General features: G+C 43.9%; 1 protein-coding gene across 1 annotated transcript in view; it reads right to left on the bottom strand.

Annotated features, from left to right (window-relative positions):
- Positions 1–2223: 2223 nt before the first annotated feature.
- LOC137784570 (retinoic acid receptor beta-like) overlaps positions 2224–22500 on the bottom strand; it is a 96032-nt gene continuing 75755 nt past the window's right edge. The window contains exons 5-8 of the mRNA XM_068575348.1: positions 19240–19416; positions 14109–14313; positions 9076–9234; positions 2224–7266 (exon numbers count right to left, since the gene is read on the bottom strand). Of these exons, the coding sequence (XP_068431449.1) occupies positions 6794–7266; positions 9076–9234; positions 14109–14313; positions 19240–19416 (1014 nt within the window). The 3' untranslated portion in view covers positions 2224–6793. The remainder of the gene's footprint in view (positions 7267–9075; positions 9235–14108; positions 14314–19239; positions 19417–22500) is intronic.

Raw genomic sequence — 22500 nt, 5'->3', positions numbered from 1 at the left:
GCAGATACGAAAGCGCTCTCTAAACATTCACGCTCCCTAAGTAAAGAAATGCTTTTCACTGTGGACAGTTAATGAAAGTACCTCTCGCCCCACTAGGATTAACTTTACTTGGTCGCTACCTTTCAGAACAACAAAAAACATCAATAAGTTACATTCATCATATCATTATTCTGACTAATGCTAGCACTGTTTAGTAATAAACAATTCAGTACACAGCAGACAATATTTGGAAGAGTTTAGTCCGACTGAAAACGCTCCATCTGGAAGCAATTCAGGACAAATGAGTCGGCACTAATTGCTGCAATGAATACTCCACATTGACTGTACAGCCAAGATTCACATTTCTCTAATAAGGTTGTTATATATTACGAATGCACACACACACACACACAGTGTTTTAAAATAAATATATTTTATTACTTTGCCAGGACAGTTCATGGTAAAGTTTAACAGTATATGAACATAAAAAGCATATGTTAATGTACAAACAAAGACAATATTCAAAATGGAGAGCTGAAACGGACCCAAGCTCAAACCTCAGAGCAGCTCGTGAGGTCGACTTCACCCTGCGGGGCTGCGGCTGGCGGCGGGGGGGCTGATGGGAAAAATCCACAGCGCCCCCCCCGCCCCGCCCCTTCCACCCGTCATGCCCGGTAACACGTGACCATCATGTTTCATATTAACACGAATTTACAACACTGCATTATGATTGGTGGTGAGGTTGTCTTGACACCGATGGGAGGGGGAGGGGGGAAGGGGGAGGGAGGAGGCGCGTGTGGACGGTTTGTGACGTCGACCGAGAAGCACCTCCATGACGGGACAACAACAGGGCTGCTCGCGGTGAATGATTGATTCTGAGGTTCACAGTCGTGTCGTCTTGGCTCCTCGAGTGAGCTGTTTTGTCTTCGGGGGTTGGACCGATATGAGCGCTTGAGTTCTCACACCTGCAATGCTACGCTCGCGTGTTTTAATGCTGCGTTCAGGTCGCGATTTCCCGTCAGCCTCTAACTTAAAAAATTGCGAATTTCTGACACTTGAAAATAATCACGAGGTGTTCACAAATTGGTGACGGTTACATCAGAATGAAATCTAAAAAAAGGTTTAAACGGCGTGTCTGCAAGGTGAGCATAGGTTTTTGTAATAATGCATGAGCATGTCCAAGTCAGCTATCAGGGAGTTTTATCACTTTTCCCGCTCTGTCGACGTCACGTCAATGCAACTTTAGATTTTGTGTTTGGCCTGCACTTGTTCCCTCAAAACTCTTGCGAGAACAATGCTAGATTGTGCTGCAACTTTGAATTTGTGATAAATGTGTCATTTATATAACACTTTAAAGCTGCAGAAACTGTTTGTTTGGCCACATTGAGAGCAGCAGAACAAGCTGTGAACACATTGACGCGTCACAATGTCACTCTGGTAAAAGCGTTACACACAGTTGCTGATGTTACACATCGGGCACACACACAAAGCAACATAAGTGTTTATTTTGAGCCGTGTTTCTGGCTGTTTTGACAAATGTAAAGCAACAATTCACCGTCTTTTAGCTCTGATACTAGTTAGCTTATTGCTAACTTTGTTTTGTCTGTAGTTCTTTGCTGAGCAGGTATGTACAGTGGGTGTGTCAGAGATCTTAGACTGCTACCAAAACAGTTATGCTGCATGCTTTAAAACTAAACCGAAGCACTTAACTAGGCTAAAAGGCTGCATAAGACTGCAGAGTTAGTTGATGGTTCGTCCACGTTCATGCAAAAATATTGATTAGTGCAGCTGTAGGATATTCCTCGCGTGGGGATGTGTGTTTGCACTCAACACTCAAGCTAAAACTTTTTCAGAGAATCGGAAGATCAATTTAATCCCATGACCAATTACTGACACCAAAAAAAGAGAAAAGAAACAAACTACAGCTGATTCAATCCAAAAAGGTCCTCATCAGTTTCTTAATGAAACCCCATATCGGTCAAACCCTCGTTCATTAGTTGACCTGTTGAACCAAACAGCTGTTGATTGATTGGGTTTGATTGATTGACGACAGCTGATTGGCTCCCTGGTCAAGGAGGGGGCGAGCAGCTCTGTTGATTGACAGGAACAGAACGTATTGACGATGTCGTCTGCTGAGGTGACTTGGTCGTCCGGTTCTCCCGTTTGTGGGCTCCTCTGACTCATTGTCCCAAATTTTTTAATATATATATATATATATATATATATATATATATATATATATATATATATATATATATATATATATATATATATATATATATATATGCGTGTGTTGTGTGGAGTCTGACCTGAATGTTCAGATCTGCCAACCAAGTTGCAGTTCCTCCTCCTTTCTTTCCTTTTTTTTTTCTTCCACTTGGATGTGAGTTGATGTTCCCAAGGACACATAACAGAGCGTCGTTTCCGCAGAGCTGCCAATTGGAATGCAAAGCACACACCATTTATATAACACCTCTGCAGTGAGCTAGATAGTAGAGTATTACAGTTACGTCGGTACAACATTCAACAGAAACGAACAAGAGAAATTCAGCATTGTGGAGTTAAGGAACAGATAACGGTCCCTGCCGCGCGCGGTCAGGCGCCTGAGGGCCGTCCTGCCGCTTCAGGGGTGGATGTGGACATTCTTCGGCTGTGAAGGTTTTCCAGCTTTAAAAAAAATCAAATAAACAAAAAAAAACAAAAACAAAAGAATAACACCAAGATGCCTCCCTTCATCTCTCACCAGGAGAGCAGGACAGGGAGAGAACCAAGGGAGAGCATTTCCTATGTTACATTGAGATAGAAGTAAGTATTCCTTAACACTGCATATCATTCTTCTGACAGACTCCATGACGTTATTCACATTCAAACACGTTAAAACGAAAAAAAAACTGAAAGAGCTCTGGTTTCCCTTATGATATGTATTTCTTAGCAGAGATGGAATGCAGATGCGTTGTTATTATGTGCTGCCGAGACCCAGAACCCTTCACTGCCCCGAAAGGGGTGTCGAACCTTTCTGTTCGGGATCAGATACCAGAAGCCAAATGACTCGCCTTGTCGCTGCCACACTTTCAGTATTTCATCAACTCTTAAGGTGTTGGAGATGAATTGAAAGGTATTTGTGCCAGGTGTTGAATCAGGTTTTAACATTTGGATTTAAGGAGCTCAGTGTCATCAAACTTAATAATGCGTAATCAATATGAACCAGAAATCCTAAAGTCTGCTGAAATTTAAACATCGCGCTGCCTAGAATCATTCCCCTTATTTCCTACAACCCTAATGAATAAACCCTGAATAGACATATTCATGTAATGTATTTAAAGCGTCATCATTTCAGATCATTGCTGTCAGGTGCCACACCAAAAAATTTAGATTTGATCTCAAATACGACATATTGTATTTTGGGTTTGTTAACTTTCTTCCCATTGTTGTTAAATTTTTTGAAGGAAATGATATAGAGCATGAATTAAACACTAATACTAATAGTAGTATTCAGAATCTATAGTTTCATGACGACTAATCAAAGTCACGATCGTGGGATACGGTCGAAAGCTCTGGAACAAGTGAGGACGAAGACCTTGAGGTCGTTTTGTCATCTGCTGTTTTCAGGGTTAAGAAAGAACTGTGAAAACTGTCACAGTACAAATTGGGTGAAGAAGAATACATTAATATTCAAAAGATTCAGATAAAACCATTTCAACACATCCTGGCACAAATAACTGCTGATAAACCTCCATGAGTGTGACCTACAGTACTTCCTGCATAATTTACAAAAGGAAGGAACCCATCTTTTTCCCCCGTAAGCAATGCTGTTTACTATTAATATTATCTTTGTGCTTAAAGTCTGTAAAAGCTGAGCTTCGGCCTCTTTTGGTTTGAGGAGTGTCGGCTGTTTGCCTTCATTTCCTTTGCTTTCAGCCCCATAGCTGCGTTTCAAAGGGGTTTGAGTGCGACAGTTGCTTTTGTCCCCCGTTGCTGTCGGTGAGCAACCTGTTGCCATCAAAGCGATGGGAAGCCGTTGATCAGACAGCAGGGTAGTGAGGGATCTGGGTCTTTATAAAAGGGATTTAATGGAGTTCATTTCTTATTGTTCAGTATCATGTGGAACCTCAGCTGTGGGAAAAAAAAAGCAGCTTTCTAGGACCACCTCCTCCGATGCAAGACCCGACTTCCCCGCAAATGAGATCGGTGGGATCTACCGTCCGAAGAGAGGAGCGGGCACTCGACTGCACTCCTCCGGGGGGTGAGAGGTCATCAGGAATCTCGTTTTGCATCATTAAATGTAGCTTACACCGTCAAGTCTGGGAGAGCAAGGCGAACGTTCGGAGAGGGCTTCGTGGATCCCACCCCACTGTGTGCTTTCTACATTAGTGTACAATCGTCCCGACCCACACGGTCCGGTCATCAGGGTGTTTTTTTTTTCTTTTTAATTTTTTTTTTAAGGATTGCATTGCCCCTGTGTTCCACCGGTTCTAACAAGACACTTCTGAAAAGGGAGAGAAAAGCGGGTTGAGGAGCTCTGCTCGTAAGGCCATAACAGAGCCTGTGTGCGTTTGTAGAGTCCGGTTGGTAGTACATGCTGTTAGCGGTGGATACACACTCATTAGGTGGACCGGCAGGGAATCAAGAAAAAAGAAAGAATTCGAAGGCTGTGATCACACCGACCGCTTAAATGAAGAAGAAAAACCAGATAGTTTAAAGGGCACATGGAGCGTCACATGAGACCTAACACAACAAAAGAGCTGCTCAAAACATGTTCAGCCATTTTGTTGTTGTAGTTTTCGACCATAACTTCAATTGGTTAACATAAACATACGGCAACAATGGATTTTGTTACGGCTGTTGATAGTAGTTTCTGATTCATGGAGCGATACAAAAGAGTTCTCCAAGAATCCATCAGTAAAATCCGTTGACTCCATTATGTCAACACGATGAAATCATTTTGAATGTGGCTTTATCAATATCTGCTTCGTGAATGTATGCAAATTAGCAGATATGTAAGAGGATCGTGGCTCATTGCATATTTAAACAAATTATTTCAGCATAATTCCTGAAAACTTGAACTTACGTTTACTGTTGTTAGCATGACTGATTTAAAAAAGATGGCCGAAACTAAGACCATAAAAGACCAAAGTTATTATATAACTGGATTAAAAAACTAAGAAGCAATAAAACAAACCCTTGTTAAGTTTAGTGCACATTGTTTTGCTGCTATAACTTTATTTGTCCTGTATGACCGCTAGCCTATGGTAGTCTAAATGTTAGCTAACGTTAGCTAACGTTAGCGTGTCGTGTGTGAAGTCAATGCTCTCCTGCAGCGTTCCCTTTGCTGTTCAGCTAAAGTTAAAGCGAGGAAACGGAGGCTGGCTTTGTTCGCGAGCCGGAGGGGAAGAGAGAATGTGGCTGCACGATGTCTGGTTCAAAGATTTATTTTCATCTCTGTTTAACTGTTGTTGAGCCAACATTTGCATTCTCTGATGAATTAGTTTCTCTGGCAATTAGACTTTTTTTCTACTTGTACTTCTTTTTCCGCTGAACAATTAAATCACGTTGGTGGAAATGAGATAAACAAATAAGTAGACTAATGTGAAGCCAGACATGTCCCTCATCAGACTCAGTGGACACTTGTGGTTTGAGACCAGTGAAACACAAGTGCGACGATTTTTAAACATTTTCTTTAAGTCAAAGAAATTGTGGCTGAACATTGGCTTGTTAAACTTGTTAAAACTGACCAGGTGATCATAAAGTGTGACACGGTTAAAGTTGAATCGTGCTCCAGCTGAAGTAAAAGGTAACAGGGAAACGACCAATGTGATCACAGCCTGCTGCAGGAAACAAAAAAAAACCTCTGGCATCTGTCAGCAACCTCATTTTCTCCAATTTGTTTTGACAGCGAGGTAAACTGATTTACTGAGGAGATACAGCCACCAGATGAGTTGATTTCATAGACTGGCTCATTCCAAATCTAATCTCGTTCGTCGGGTCTCTGTGATTCATGTCCAGACTCAGACAGACGCGGTCGACCTGATGAGTGTGCATCTGAAGGCTTCTGCTGTTGCGCTTCCCTCCTTGAGAGGAAACAGTTGAACAGACGCGGCTGTCGATATGGAGAGAAGCTTCGCATTCTGGCGGTGCGGATGTACACTCGTTCATGTGGAGACATGAACCCAGAAGTGTTATAAAAGACAGAAACAGTTTTAAATATAGGAACAAATATAAAATATTAGACTTCCGTAATGTCTATATGCAATAACATTCTAGATAACTGTTTGAAGGACTTACAATTAGTCCCGCTTTTAACCTTGATGTATCGCCTCAAAGATAATATTTAAGACAATGAAAAAAAGCACCACAAAATTCATCATAGAAACAGAGATCTAACCATACAATGGTATGTACAATGTACGTATGCCGACAATACGAGAGATGAGGACAGAGAAAGAGCGAGTGAGAGAGAGTGAAACCACTTGTCAAACTCCCGTCATGCAGATAAGAATTTACACAGGAGACCTGAGGAGTATCATCTCTGGCGGGTCTGCGAGGGCCACGGCCCTTCCTGTCACAGCCCCTGTCCCAGAGACACCGCGCCAAATAAGAGCTCAATTCAGAATTTAAACACAAAGCACTGATCCTTTGAGGCCTCCGTGTTGACGTTTACTTTTTTTAGGGAGGGAATTTCAGGAGAAGAAGAAATAGGGTCGAGGATGTGACGTAATACCAAGCAAAGGAGTCGGGGGTAGAGGGTGTTTTTAGGAGGTGGGTGCCTTGCCCGGCGTTTCCTTTAGTGTGCAAAGGAATGTCAGAGAGAGCCTTCCTAGGGCTCGTCGCTGGGCGGCGTAGTCGCAGCCCGCTCGGTGTCCAACGACTCCGGCGACTCAGCGGCGGCGGCGTCCTCGTTGGGGCTGCCCTTGCTGCTGGGGCTGCCCTTACTGCTGGGGCTAGCTTTACTGCTGGGGCTAGCCTTGCTGCTAGGGCTAGCCTTGCTGCTGGGGCTAGCCTTGCTGCTAGGGCTAGCCTTGCTGCTAGGGCTAGCCTTGCTGCTGGGGCTTCCCTTACTGCTGGGGCTAGCCTTGCTGCTAGGGCTGCCCTTGCTGCTAGGGCTGCCCTTACTGCTAGGGCTGCCCTTACTGCTCGGGCTGGCCTCAGCCGAAGTGCTGCTGCTAGTGCTGCTCTTGCTGCTGCTGCTGCTGCTGCTGTCTTGGCCCTCTGAGTTCTCAAGCATCTCCTGGATAAGCGGTGGCATCGAACCTGGGATCTCCATCTTCAGAGAGATGACCCGCTCTGCCCCTGATGAGGAAAAAAAGTGAGGATTAGCCCTTAGAAATCCACAACCACGGATCAGTGGTTTTGTAAATATTTATTTATCCGCGATAATTCTGCACAGAAATAACTTCAGCCTTTGAGCCTGGAGGATTTGATTCCTGCTATGAAGAGGACATCGGCAATAAAAGGGATCCATTTGAAGATACGTAAGTGTATTTACTTAACTTTGTAATAGCATATTTACTTTAGTAACGGTACCTGGAGCTAGCTACCGCTTCTGCTAACATGGAGCCAGTGTGAGCTAACATGAGCTAATAGGGAGACTGAATGGTGCGTCATCAAATATTGTCACTATCACTGTTAACTTTCTTTCAGTGAACTAGTTGGATTTCTGTTACGTCTTTGTAAGACTAACTATCGATAGTTTGTTGACGTTAGCTTAGCAACGTTAACACATGTAGCTCATAGTCTGTGTTGGATCTCCGTTATGTGTCGGTGTGTAACCGTCACGTAACCTAAGACCTTTGGTAAAACAATTTCTAGCCCCAAAACACTTCGTCCACATGAGTAAAGCTCTGTTCACAGGAGATATGAAGAATTTCTAAAATCAAGTGTCAATTTTTCAGCTTTGGGACCATATTATGTGTTATGTGCCTCATTATGCAGAGAGCTGAGATTGTTCTGCAATTTTTGATTTAGAAAATTACCCCCAATTCCAGAGGGTTAAAAGAGAGAGAGCGTGAACGTCCGTTCTTGAAGTTGGAAACAGTAAAAAATAAACTCAAGGTCCACTTACTAGCTATTTTCTGATCATATCATGGTCTTCCTTATGATAGTTGACATGTCAACATTACATGTGATACCTTACGATTCTTCCCCCCCAAGAAAAATCATGGAAGTGAGGTGCTATTGCTGGTTTTGAGGAAAATCAAGATACCTCTTGTTAAAACTCTTGCGTTAAATAATGAAAAAGGGAAACTGCAGGAACCTCTACATCAACTTTATGTCAGTTATTTCATGTCAAGCACTTTAAAAGAAATGTTAAGCTGCTTTAGAGGACACCAGATAAAGAAGAGAAAATAAAACAAAAGAGTAAAACCCAGAAGAATTGATACTTAAAAAAAGAAAACTCAAAGGATTAGGAGACAAATAAAACCAGTACAAACAGAAGAAGCATGAAGCAAGAACATAAGCTTGTAATGCAACCAGATAACCTTATGCAAGATTACAAAAAGGCAAGTTTAAAAGATGGGATTTATTATTATTCCAATGTCAAGGGGGCCAAGGTCTGCGGCGGAGCACGAGGGCCTTTGAGGATCATAAAGTAAACTCAGACTGTGAGCCAGTCCAGAATGTGCTTTTAAAGTTAGCTTCAGAAAGGTAAAATCAATAGGGATTTGCAGCCGGTCGAGAAGTTAAAAGCCAAGTAGTGTTCTCACTCTTCCCGTTCTTTGTCATTCTTATGGAGGACAGACAACTCCCGAACCAATTGATAACATCATCACTTGTCTTCTGTCATCTGACACCACACTGCTTTATAAAGTTGTGAGGCCTTTAGCATTCATTCAGCTCACCTGACGAATACAAGCATTAACTCTCCTTTTAGCTCTGCTTTAGTCTCCAACTAACTTCTGAGAAAACGTCTCTGGCTCTTTAGCTCTACTTGTTTCACGTTCTCCGCCAGCGAGTCGCAAACTGTCTCGGTAGGACGTGTAGTTTACAACAATTCTCACACATAAGACGCACGTTAGAAGATGCAAAACTGCTGTGATTTGCGGTCGTCAAGGCAGCAGACAAGCGCGTGACATCACTTTGAGTCGACATCCCTCCTACCTTTAGCGCTGATGCTGCGCAGGTCGGTGATCTTCATCAGGGTTTTGGGGAACATGTGCGGTTTGCTGGGCCGGCGCTTCCTCACGTAGATCTTCAGGGCCTCCAGGAGCGGCTCCTGGAGCAGGTCCACCTTTGAGGGCTCCTCCAGGTCCTGACGGTCTGCCACACCAACACACACACACACACACACACAGACACACACACAGAAATCAAGTCAGACGTGAGGCTCAACTATGTAAAATCCATGTCATTATCTGATGCAGACAAGCTAGAGGCTAATACTTGTATCACAGCGTGACGCCTGGTTTGAGTAGGAAGAAAGAGTTTATCTTTTTATGTCAACTAATTTGCTGCCGAGGAGAGACTGTAGAGATGCTTACAATAAGATAACTAAAGCAGAAAACTAATTTGAATCCTTTCTGTTCAGTCGCAGTGTTAAGCTCTGATAACTGGGGGTTTTAAAGTCTCACACAGCAGGGAAGCGACAACGCATTAAAGCTAATCAGCAGACGGGGTATTCGAAGCTCTGCATCTCTTCACAGACCACATTTCTGCACTCGCTGATTATGAGGACGACTCGCTGAACCGGCGGCTCTCCTCTCTCTGAATCCACCACCATCATTTGTTTATTTTGTGGACCTTTTGGCAGTTTTCTTTTGCACTTTTCCAGACGTCTTGGACTCCTTGTGCATTTGTCGCGTCAAAATATTTAATCTGCCTTAATTATACATTGTGTTCAGCCAATGGCAATGTGGGGAACGCCAACCTTCATTTTATTTGATGAGTTTCTTTGGTTGTTTCTCTACTGTTTACAGAGTCCTGCGGATTACACAAACCTGGCTGACTGTTGCAGGTGCTACATTTCAAACTTCCCTTGAGGCAATACTACAGGTACAAATAGCATCTTCAAGCAGCCCTCTCAATGGCATAGTGGCAGTATAGTACTGTTGTATTGCAATTGAAGTAATTGCTGACATCTGAGTAGTGTCTGACATCTGGAAGAGAAAAACAAAGAATGCTGCTACAGACCGACTTCCAGTATTAACTCGGCAGGTGTGTACACACCAAAGGATTTATTGTGAAATCAAAGGTTATTACCAATAGTGTGCCCACGTATGGTTTTAGCTCTGGATCCAGGAGTAACTAAAGCTATTAACGTCTTTACACCACGTCTGATTGTTTGATTCTTGTCTTTTTTTTTGCGCTGTTGGACGATGCGGTTTATTCAGGACCATATGTGGGAAAGTGGCAGAAATATAACCGAATAATCAGGATATATTTGGTTCATCTATTTCATTTAGCTCTCCTTAAACTGATCGCTAGTGGAAACGCGTTTGAAAACGCGCAACTTTACTTTTACAACTCTCGACTTCCTTGAATCAATTTGCACTATCAGAGTCGGGCAATGTGATCGCATTGCACTTGTTCATTCAATGCAACATCAACACAGGCAGTGCGTTAACAACGTGGAAGCGGCATCGGCTGTCGAAGAACGAACTCACACGCATCGCAATACATCTGCAAGAGAACAAGTAGGCAAATTAAATTAAGCAATGGCCCTAATCTGACCGTGTTTCACTGTACAATGTGAACAATGCACATACAGGATGTGCGCTGTCCGTGGTTCTGAAGAGTCGCTGATCGCTGCTTGGCACGATGTGCAGGCTTCATGCATGGATTGTGGCAGGCTCACGTGAAATGTTGTTGGTTGTGCGTGTGAGGTGGGGTTGGCTTTGCACCCCAGCACGTTGTCAACATATTCCGCTGAAGTGCACAGCGTTTGTGTAAAGATGGGATTATTGTAAGTGGGATTTGCATTTTGTGAAAGAAATTAGCCGTTTTTGTTTCGGTGACTCTCACTCGAGATGCTTCTCGCACTGCGTACGCCGGACTATTTGTTGTCTTCATTTGTGTGACGACCTGTATGTTTTGTTTGTAGTTTTGTTCCATTATCTCAACAGACCGTCCACCACGCACATCCCTAGCTGTTCACTCCCCGTCTGCCAGATTGACTCAGTTCTTTGCACAAGTCTCGCTCTCTATCGGTTGTTTATTCCTCGTATTTTACCTCAGCCTGATTCTTAGTTTTGTTTTTCTTAGTGAGCGCTTCAGTTGTTTTTTGTACGCAGCGTGACCGCTCCACTGACTGACACTTGTTTTGTCTTTCGTCCCTCAGACCGATGTTCTCCTAGTTTTCAAAGTCACGAGCTTTACATTTTCCAGTGGCATAATATATAACATAAAGTTTTGGATTATAGTAGATTATGTACTTCACCGTGGGGCCATAAGGTGGCAGTGTGTGCACATGAGATCAGCCGCTTCCTGTCATAACAGATGCAATCAAAGGTGTGCACTGTCCATGGATTATGCAAGAGCCTGTAATATTTGCCACGGCTCTAGGGATTCAGTATATGAATATATATTGTTGAATGAAACCCCAGCAGTGACGGACGCTGAGTACTAATGGAAACGAAAGGTTAAGAGAGAGAGAGAGAGAGAGATAGAGAGAACTTGGTAACTTTTGGTGGACAAGGCGACATGGACAACTTCTTCTATGATATAGGTCTTTTCACATCTTGATTAATATCACAATACAGCATCTTATCTGGTTGTTCAATAACAAATAGTACATATGAAGGAAACACATGGTAAATCCTGTTTTTGTATAATCCTGTGTGACTTAATTTTTCCCTTGCATTTCTCAAGTACTTAACGTAACAGTAACAGATGATGAATGCATTTTACTGGGCAGGTGGCCAACATTAAGGTCCAATAATTGATATACTTATTCATCTGAAGGTGTACTTAGCCTACATAAGCCACTGATTATTGCAGCATTGGCAATACGAATGTGTAGGAAGTAGTTTTCATTACAGGTTGTATACCTGCTTTCTTTACATTCTGTGTCATTGCGGTGTGAAAGTAATGGATTTGAAGTGTCTGATTACTATCTGTACTATCCGGGGTGTGCACCGCTTCCTTAGAGAGTATTTTATTTGTCAGCTCATGTATGGCGTACACCAGAGATACCGCCGCAACATTAATGGCCACAAACAAAACGCACACAGAGCTTTTCTGTGCACCGCGCTCTGTTCACGGTGAAGAAGAAGCAAAGACGCGTCCTGCCAGTCAATGACGGCGGACAGCCTGCCCTTCAGGTACGGAGCGGGGAACTTTGCAGAAGCTGCTTTGCTGGCTTATGTGCAAGTTCTTCATGTTTTGGTTGGGCCGAGTCTGAGAAAGTGTCCACATCTCTCCAGCTTCGCTCCCACATGCAGGGAGCAGAACATAAAGCGCCGTCCAGATGAGATTAATATATTGCTGTAACGCAGGTTTTCCCACATTGATATGGAAAGAAATGATGAACGGTAGCCATTTTCATATCGAAAAGCGTTCTCATATTGGTCATCCCTAATGTACAGTAAAGCTTTGTGTGTGTGTGTGTGTGTGTGTGTGTGAGAGCGGGGGAGAGGACAGAGACTTGTGTGCGTTTCCTGACAAGAGGGAGTTAGTCATGCCTCGGTTATCTCCGTGGAAAACCACCAGAGAGGGCTTAATTCCTCTGGGAGGGCGGTTCAAACATTTCCCTCAGCTATCTGATGCTGTTGGGACATACCTGTACGTCACCCCCCCCAAATTCGACAGTCAGGATAGTGCTTCCTCACTGAAGGCAACCTGTGGTTGACCTGGTTTCAGACTCTTGTGGATTCTGCTTTACTTTCATCCCACTGCATGCACTCAATATTTATCTGGAGGAATGAGTAAGGGCTGACTAAGTTAAATGGAAAGCAGTCAAACATGGTTTGAATGTGGAGGGAATCAATTTATTCATTCCACTTGACATACTCCGAGATTACACTATTAACTCTGCTAATGTCTTCAAATCAGAATGTATGCTGAATGTATGTAATCAGGCTGCAAAAAGCCGTTAATTTGACATGTCCAATTTAGATTATGCAGACAGACATTGATGCTTCTTGGCTGAAGCTGCAGATACCTGATACTTTACATAAGTGTTTCCCAGCATGGGGGTCGGGACCCCCCTCAAGGTGTCACAAACAAACGCTTCAGGGTCACGGGAGGATTAAGGAGATACAGAAAGAGAAATACAATGTGGGTACATGTCAAATGTGTGCTTTGAAATAAAAATGGCATGATTTTTTTCACGTGCAGAATACAGATTTCACTCAAATTTGATATTTCTCAAATTTTCACTGTGTGCACACCAGGTATTTTGCAAACTGGCAAACTAGTAATTCCATTTTAAGCTCGTAGTAATATTTGACGAACAGCTGTCACACTGACCACAAACGGAGACAACCCTGAATGTGCCGTCATTTCCCGAGATTCTATTGAATCATCTCCTTTCAGGATGTCATCACTTGGTGAGCTGACAAAGAAAGTGGGGTGGGACCACATGCAGGAAATGACAAGCATGTCTCCTCCTCCTTGTAAAGGGTTTCTTCTTGTTTTATGTTCATCTGACATGTTGTGTTGTAGAATATCTACGAAAGTAAAAGTAAAACTGGAACCGAAAAAGCTAAAGAGTGCATTCAAGGGAGCGGGAAGTATGTTTGACTGCTTGTGAAGATTGTGTTGCATTCAAGTTCTGGCCCTCGCCACCGTTGTATCTCTGCTGACGGCCAACAGCTGTGACACAACACAACTGATGACCTCGTGCCTCAATGTCACGTCAGCGTGTGGAACAAGCGTCCAAAAAACCACGATGTCGGGTCGCCTATTAGCGAATAGCTTCAGAACTTACCCATGGAGGTCAACGTCTGTCTTTTAAGATGCTAACAGTCGTGGTCCTCTGTCCAAAACGACTCCACCAACACTAGTTTGTTGACGTCGACTCCTTGGCCCTCCCAGATCAGTTGTCAATCAAACAGCAGGTTCGCCCACTCAGGGGCTTGGCGGTCTTTCTGCTTTATCCCCGAAGACTTTATGTATTCACTTCCCTAATAAACCCGCTGCCTCCTCCCCTGCCCTCCCCTGACTAAATGCCCAGCGCCCTGCCCCGGCTCGCCCACCTCCGGAGATGAGACAGATGGCGCTGAGGAGGCCTGTCTCCGTGTCATCCATCTCGATGGGCAGCAGCTGGTTGGCAAAAGTGAACACCAAGTCGGTGAGCGGGCCGAAGCCAGCGTTGTGCATCTGCGTCCGGTTGAGGGTCAGCCCATCTGAAAAGGTCATGGTGTCCTTATCGGGGGTGTACCTTGTGCAGATACGCAGGATCTGATGGGGAGGGAAGGAAAGGAAAAGCAGGGGGAAAGATTAGTCGGCGGGGATTTAGTGCGCAGGAAACTTTAAGTGATGTACATTTGGGGTTGATTGATAGAGTTCGGCTTTGAACGTCTTTAAGTTGAGCAGTTTTATTGCAAAAACTGACAGATTGAGTGTCTACCTAAGGCTATTGTCAGTGTGGAAAATGTTCCAGAAAAGCACTAAATCATCAGTTGCCAGGCTGTGAAGAATCCCGTTGACTGTTTGGACCATATGGCCATGTGCGCTCTGAAAAGGGCTGCAGAGGATCTGCACTACCATACATTTATAAAAAATGTATTTATAATGTATTAATGGGTTAGAACCAAATACAAGAACAACTTAATTGTTTATAACACATCTATTAATCATGAGTAAATTATGTATTAACCATTAACAAAGCCATTACTTAAGTTTCAACCAGAAAAAACCCACTGAGTGCTCAGTCTTTCTGTCCTCTGGACTTCCTCAAGATCAGAGTGTATTTGATGTAAACAGGACTAGAGATAAAGTCAGTGATATCATCTCCTCTGTATTTTGCCAACCGCTACTCAAATGTAACATCACAAGCTGTAAAATAAAGAAATAGGTTCATCCTTTTAGAAAAGGACTTTATAGAAAATGTTGAAGGGTCACATTACAAGAGCTGCATTACCTCTCGTAATGTAGCTAACCATGCACATACTTCCTGTTTTATTTGTCCCGGTCCGGAGATTTTGCCTTCACCACTCGCTTGTGCAGCTCACAGCGTTGGAAAAAAAATAATATAATGCTGCACTACTAATAGTTTTATAATAACAATTCATCAAATAACTATGTGCAATGTCTAAGGTGTCAATCACGGTGACAGACCCACAGGGAATTATGTCTCATGCCTCTTTTAGCCGTTTCCATTGAAAACGATCTGATAAACCCTACTGGTGACAATATATCAGATGATGTGTGTTTTCGGCTTCTTTCTGTTGTAAAAAGTGTCGTAAAAATCTGTTAATGTAGCTTTGAAAGTGAGACAATATGAGTAAATAAGTTGTGTAGTTGGTGAACCAAAGCCCTTAATCTAAATCCAATATGGCTGCTGTATCCCCGTAACCGCACCATGACGGATGATCACCTGCTAACCGGCGCAGGTGGACTCTGGAAGGAGGCTCTCGAGTCCTCACCAAGCTCACAACAAGTTTCCAATGAAGGGCGGCGGTGACAACGATATCCAAAACTACGACCTTCCGCACACTCAGAGAGAACAACCTTTGAGTCTCCTGCTGCACTGCGTGTGTGTGTGTGTGTGTTTACGTGTGTGCGTGTACACCTAATGAAGTCACTGATGGTGGATGTGAAGCCGACAGTAGCCTTTGAAGCTATTTGAGTGGGCTGGCTCTGACAGTGAGTGGCAGGCGTGTCTGCAACATGAAACAGAATAAAACATGGCTACTGGCGGTGACTCGCACCGGCTGGCCAGGCCTGCGCTTAGACACACACACATATATATATACACACACACACACACACACACAGCGTTTGATCTTCCTCTGACACTCCCTCACCCGGCCCTCGCACGATATCTACGCCCTTCACCATAGAAATGTGCTGGTGAGCGGATGTTGATGGCTGAGCGAGAGCCAGAAAGTCATCACAGCCGGCCTTCAACTCCTCACCTCTGTGTCCCTGGGAGTTCCCTTCACTGCTTTGTCACTTGTGACAGTGTGACTTATCGTCGATACAAACTCCAAAAATCCATCTATTAATATGGCACTGCCACTGAATCTGAGCCAGATACACACACACACACACACACACACACACACACACACACACACACGCACACACTGAATAACAAATACTGTTTGTACAGCGAGCTAACCCTCACTTTCATCAGCATTCATTTATCCAGGATGTGTCCGGATATGATTACGCTGCTTTGCATTTACAACTCGCATAAATATGCATCTGCATGCGTCTTCGTGCATAAATGGTTGATTTTGCATCGCGTTACCAAAATGCAGATGACCCTTATGTCACTTCCTCTCTGTCCCTTCAGGACACAAACACCAGGATTTGTTCAAATGTTCCCTTCTTTATAAAAAAAAAAGAGTGGTTCATGAATGATTTACTAACACTGATATAGTACTTAATATATATCGGTAATTAGCCAGGAAAAATAATAACTTTCCGGTTGCAAAGTTGTAAAAATAAATCCCTTTACACCGTGTTTCTCCTTTGTTGTTTTTTTCCCATAATGCAGTTTCAATAACAGAGATGCACAGACTTCTTGGCCGATTCTGATTTTCCTTTTTAAGTCTGACCCGCTGATTCCAGACCAGCTGTTTCCACCGCTGTGCTTTACGCTGGCCATAAAGAGGTGAAGCGAACACGAGAAAATAAAACTGTTGGCCCCGAATGTAAGACAGCTGCTTGGAGAGACGGCGTCTACTCCGGCGCGCTGGCTGCTTCTCCACAGAACCATTAGCCGCTGACAAGAGACCAGCTGCTGCGAAGCTCCATCACATGTAAAACCTGCAGTCTGCCTCTACTGTAGCTCGTTACACTTCACTTAGTCCAAAGGAAAAGAACACGGAGAGGAAGACGTGGCAGGTTTAAGCGCCACTTCCTCCTTTTAGCAGTTGAAACTAAAGACTTTATACCGTTAATAAATCATGTCGTCATGCTTTATAACTCACGTGGTGAAACCCGGCTCCTCTAAAGTTGTTTCTTATCAACGGCTTATGCAGAAACTGATTATGAAACGTTAATCATTTGCTTATTAATCATTAATAAAGCCATTAGTTACACGACCATAGAAACAGAATGAGAGTAAAGAGGAGAGTCCCGTTCAAACGCCTCATACCAGGATGTTCAGAGTCCCTTTGCAAAGATGTGACCGTTGTGGTGGACTAACATATATAATCTAATTCTTTGGTCAATGCACAGAGCTGAGTCCCATTTTATTTTGAACTCAAATGACCACAGCAATCCGTTCAATATCTATTCTACTTCTAATCTATTTCTATTCTTCTGACTTAGAAACCTTGAACAAAAAGACCTTAATGTTACTAAAATACTTTCTAAAAGGTACTTAAGTAATGACATTTTTTTTTAATCATTCAAGGTTTAGCGTTTTACCCAATTTGTTATTTTTCATCCTAAGAAATCCATGGAGCAGGAAACCTGTTCACAATATGACGCGTCTGAAATTGAATAATGCTCGAGTCAGCATGTTTTCACCACTTTAAACTGCGTGCTAAGATAAGCTCATCGGCTACTTCTCTTGCATCACGTTTAGTGATGAGTAATGTGAGTGCGATCCATCTGTTTTTGTGGGATTCCTGCAAGAAAAAGAAAAAAATGAAACAGCAGGAGGCGACTCCTCTGGCTGCCAAAATGAATCCCATCGTATAGACGGCTGAAATGTCAAATTCTCGGCTTCGAAACGCAAGACCAGAAACCAATGGGTGACGTCACAGTGGCTGCGTCCACTTGACAGTAACGACAGTGAAAAGTGTCACAGATGAAGTCGTGGGCCAGCTGTCTGACGCCCTCTGTCCTCAAAACTAACTTTAACTACTGTGAATTATCCTGCAGGTCACAAAATGCGACCAGAGGACACATAACTAGCCTGTCATCACTTTCTTCCCACATTCTCTTCCTTCCTCTCCCTCTGAGCAATGAATGATAATCAAATCCCCCCCTTCTCCCCATCCAACAGGCAAGCATGCATGAGGGAGACCGAAGAGGAAGGGAGGCAGCCATTTGCCTTTTTTTCCCCCATCTCATTACTGCGGCTACATTAGTACAGTACATTGCTCCACTTAACAAATCCTAAATAACAAACAAACATTCAGCCGCGGCAGCAGCCGGCCGACTCTGCAGATATTTTCCGCATCGTTGTGCGTCTGTTGATTAGAGGCCGACGAACGCGTCTGCGCGTTTAATCTAATCTCCGCTGAGGGCAAGCTGCTCCACGCGAGGAATCCAGTTGACCGCCGTGATCAATTCACCGGATCTTCCTTTGCCTCCATTTGGCCGGCTGAGTAGGTCGACCAATGAGGTTGGAGGGTCGGTGCGGTGGGAGCCGGTCAAACCCACAAGTCCCCCCCCCCCCCCCCCCTCTCCCAAGAGATCTGAGGCTATTGACTCGCCACACATTCAAACAAATCAATGGGTTCTTACGCACCAGGAACAACGGGGAAAGAGAAAATAAATATTAGAGCAGACTGAAGGAGACAACTCCCTGTCTGGTAGAGAGGTGTGTTTATATAACGGTGTTGTGCCGCTGCTGTGAACAGTTCTGGGAAGGTTTTTAGCTCATTACTGAATATTTGAGAGAGTTTACTGAAGAAGCATCTAAACTGTGTGTCTTTGAGTTGTACTCCGTTTAAGGAAAACGCGCTCACAGTATGGTGCCGAGTGAAGATAAGAAAGCAGACTGGGACTGAAACGCTGAGCAATAAGCAAACATGTGAAAAGTGTTGCTTTCGTTCAGGGCCAATGGAAAGATATGAGGATTTCAAATGAATGAAACAACCTGAGAATGTACACAGAGGCGAGCATAAGGACACATACCTGCACCTAAATTATTGTTTTTGCAACCGTCCGAAACCACGCTGAAGTCAGAAAACCATCTTAGTTTTAATCATGAATCATAAACTGCTGAGAGTGCAAAGAAGTCATAATTCATCTCTAATATCTATTTATGTTGTGAAAACATCTCTTTCAAACTACTCTATTTAGTTTTTTCTTCATGATTCAAATGATCAAATGAAAAAAAAACAGCTTTTCAGAAGTAAAAGGCAAAAAAAAAGAAGCTTTGGAGTTTTCCATGACAAGTCATTATGTCTGTGCTGAGCTGGCGAATGCAGCCCCTTCAACAACAACGCCTTTCAAAATAAAAGCACCGACACCCACCAGAATGTCCAGGCAGGCAGCTTTCAGGAGCGTGATCTGGTCCGCGATGGTCAGCGCTGTGAAGCCAGGCACTCGTTTGGCAAATTCCACGATCTTGATAATGCACTTGGTGGCCAGCTCGCTGAACTTGTCCCACAGGCCCAGGTCCAGCCTCACACGGGTGTCTGCACTCGAGTTCTGCAAACACACACACACACACACACACACACAAATATTCAAACGCAGGCGAGCAGAGAGCAAGGCGTCAGGCGAAGAGGCAGCTGCTTTCGTCACTGCACAGACTGCTGCTAATGATCTCCTCAGCGCGCCCTCTTCACTCCGCTCTATATGTGTCACACTTACATACAGTAAATAGGCTCCATAAGACCTGAGCTCTCCAAAAAAAAACACTGGCAGGGTGGCCGGGCCCTGCGGTAATGAGCGTCGCGGTGTCAGTGGGATGCTTTGGCGATGATGGGATGCAAAAAAAAAAAAAAAGGGAGCGGTGACAGGTAGCGCGGTGCGGTTTGAAGCCAGAGGTGTCATTAATACACGGCGGCACGGTCCAGAGGCGGCAAACACCGGAGGGGAGCAGCGATTGGAAGAAAGCCCGGGAGCGGCGAAGACATGGCCACGGACTGCAATGTGCGGAAAGAGTAAAAAGTGGAAGTAAAAGGGAAAGAGATGGGGTGACGGATGAAAGAGAAGAAAATTACGCATGTGAGAAAAGAGAGGCGATGGGGGAGGGGGGAGGGAAAAGAAGCGAACGCTGAGAGGTTTTCTCATGATGCGTAAGCTGGGTGGAGATTGACGTATCGTCAGTTTGTTGGCCTTTGATCAAAAAGAGTCACGTGACAGCCGGTGCCGTCGACCTCCGATAGGCTCTTTAGATGACGGCGATTATTTAGGGTCACCGGGCAGATGGAAGCGTGCGTCTACGGCAGATGTAAATGTTCATGAAGTCCTTCTCCGCCGTGACGTTAGCTGGCTCCGCGGTGGTTGGTGAGCTCTGCGAAGGGATCGGGTTGGCGGGTGTAGTTCCCACATTAAACTGCTCACAACAAGGTCCGTGATCTCTCTTTAGGAACCAGGTCATGACCTCTGGAGAGAGACACTGCCGTTGACTTCTTTAAATGCAGCTCTTTGTTTGCGTTTTGGGCACCACAAGCCGAGTGCCGGGTAGTCCCATTACGTTCAAGAGAAGGCCGATACCTCCGACTCACAACAAAACAATCGAGAAGGACCAATAGAGGACCAGTTGGGAGGATAAATATGACATTTTGAGTTTGGGGTGAACTTTTAAAAGTCTGGACGTCGTGTTTTACGCCCCCATTGGACTTCTTTTTAATCCACTGTATGTGTCTGTGTTCCCAGTTGATAACAAAGTTAGCATTTCCCTTAATTCAGAGATTATTGTGTCGGTTAATAATCAATTATTTTAAAAGACGTTCACTCATTTAGTCTATAGTGTGAGATAAAATTGTAAAAAAATAAAACCCAAGAATCACGGGTGACAAAGCGGAGTAAGGAAGAGGCTGATTTGCTCTATTCAGATATATATATATATATATATATATATATATATATATATATGTATATATATATATATATATATATATATATATATATATATATGTATATATATATATATATATATATATATATATATATATATATATATATATATAATGTTCGAGCTAAACGTTTCCCGCAGAACTCTGCACTCGTCAGAAACAGCAGCCAGACCACGATGAGACATCCAACCTCTCCAGCAATATCCACACTAATGATTTCCCAGTTCTTTACTCAAACTGATGCATTAGCGCGGCTCTATTTCAAAGAAACCGCTCTTGAGCGAACATCGACCAGAGCTGCTCCGAGTTTGAAACTGCCAGCAGGAGGAGAGAGAATAAAAAGAAAAAAAGAGGGAAAGAAAAGGCCATTCGAGCAGAAGAGGGTGTGATGGACGGATTCAGACGCACAGAGGGGGGAACGAGCAGCAGTTGGGGAATTGTTTGGGTGTAGCGAGGGGAAAGCCGTGGTGTGCTGGATGATGGTGGGATGGAGCATCTGATGATCATTTGTTTGTTTTCTGATGGTTTACATGGAATAGCCCATCTGTTCCACATCAGAGAGTCTCCACATGTAGCAAGGACACAGCACACACACCAACACCAGCACCGGGAGGAGAGGCGGGTCTCTAGCGCGTCTACAGGGCGGACAAGACGGAGAAGACAAGACGGAGAAGACAAGACGGAGAAGACAAGGTGGAGAAGACAAGACGCAGAAGACAAGGTGGAGAAGACAAGACGGAGAAGACAAGACGGAGAAGACAAGACGGAGAAGACAAGGTGGAGAAGACAAGGTGGAGAAGACAAGACGGAGAAGACAAGACGGAGAAGACAAGACAGAGAAGACAAGACGGAGAAGACAAGGTGGAGAAGACAAGGTGGAGAAGACAAGACGGAGAAGACAAGGTGGAGAAGACAAGATGGAGAAGACAAGACGGAGAAGACAAGACGGAGAAGACAAGGTTGGACCGACGAGGCGTCGCTCTGAGCTTTGACACTGGAGAATCGCTTTAGGTTGTTTATAAACGTGACCGACATAGTGAACAGAACGTTCACAGTGTTCTCTGGTGCTCACACGATGGAACAGAGACGATGTGTATACACTGTGAGAAAGAAAGGTGCTACCTAGAACCATATAGGGTTCTTCAGCTAAAGAGAACTCGTTGTGGGTGGAGCCTTTTGTATAAAGGTTCCACCTTAAACCCTTTCAAGGTTCCACCTTAAACCCTTTAAAGGTTCCACCTTAAACCCTTTTAAGGTTCTACTCTAAACCCTTTAAAGGTTCTACTCTGAACCCTTTAAAGGTTCCACCTTAAACCCTTTAAAGGTTCCACTCTAAACCCTTTAAAGGTTCCACTCTAAACCCTTTAAAGGTTCCACTCTAAACCCTTTAAAGGTTCCACCTTAAACCCTTTAAAGGTTCCACTCTGAACCCTTTTAAGGTTCTACTCTGAACCCTTTAAAGGTTCTACTCTGAACCCTTTGAAGGTTCCACTCTAAACCCTTTGAAGGTTCTACTCTAAACCCTTTCATGGTTCCACTCTGAACCCTTTAAAGGTTCTACTCTGAACCCTTTGAAGGTTCTACTCTAAACCCTTTCATGGTTCCACTCTGAACCCTTTTCAGGTTCTACTCTGAACCCTTTAAAGGTTCCACTCTAAACCCTTTAAAGGTTCTACTCTGAACCCTTTAAAGGTTCCACTCTGAACCC

This window comes from Clinocottus analis, unplaced genomic scaffold (genome assembly GCF_023055335.1).
Source record: "Clinocottus analis isolate CAN_PGR_092001 unplaced genomic scaffold, fCliAna1.0.p SCAF_14, whole genome shotgun sequence".
NCBI classification, from domain to species: Eukaryota; Metazoa; Chordata; class Actinopteri; order Perciformes; family Cottidae; genus Clinocottus; species Clinocottus analis.
The sequence above is the reverse complement of the archived record's forward strand: the minus strand, read 5'-3'. Positions and strand labels throughout refer to the sequence as shown.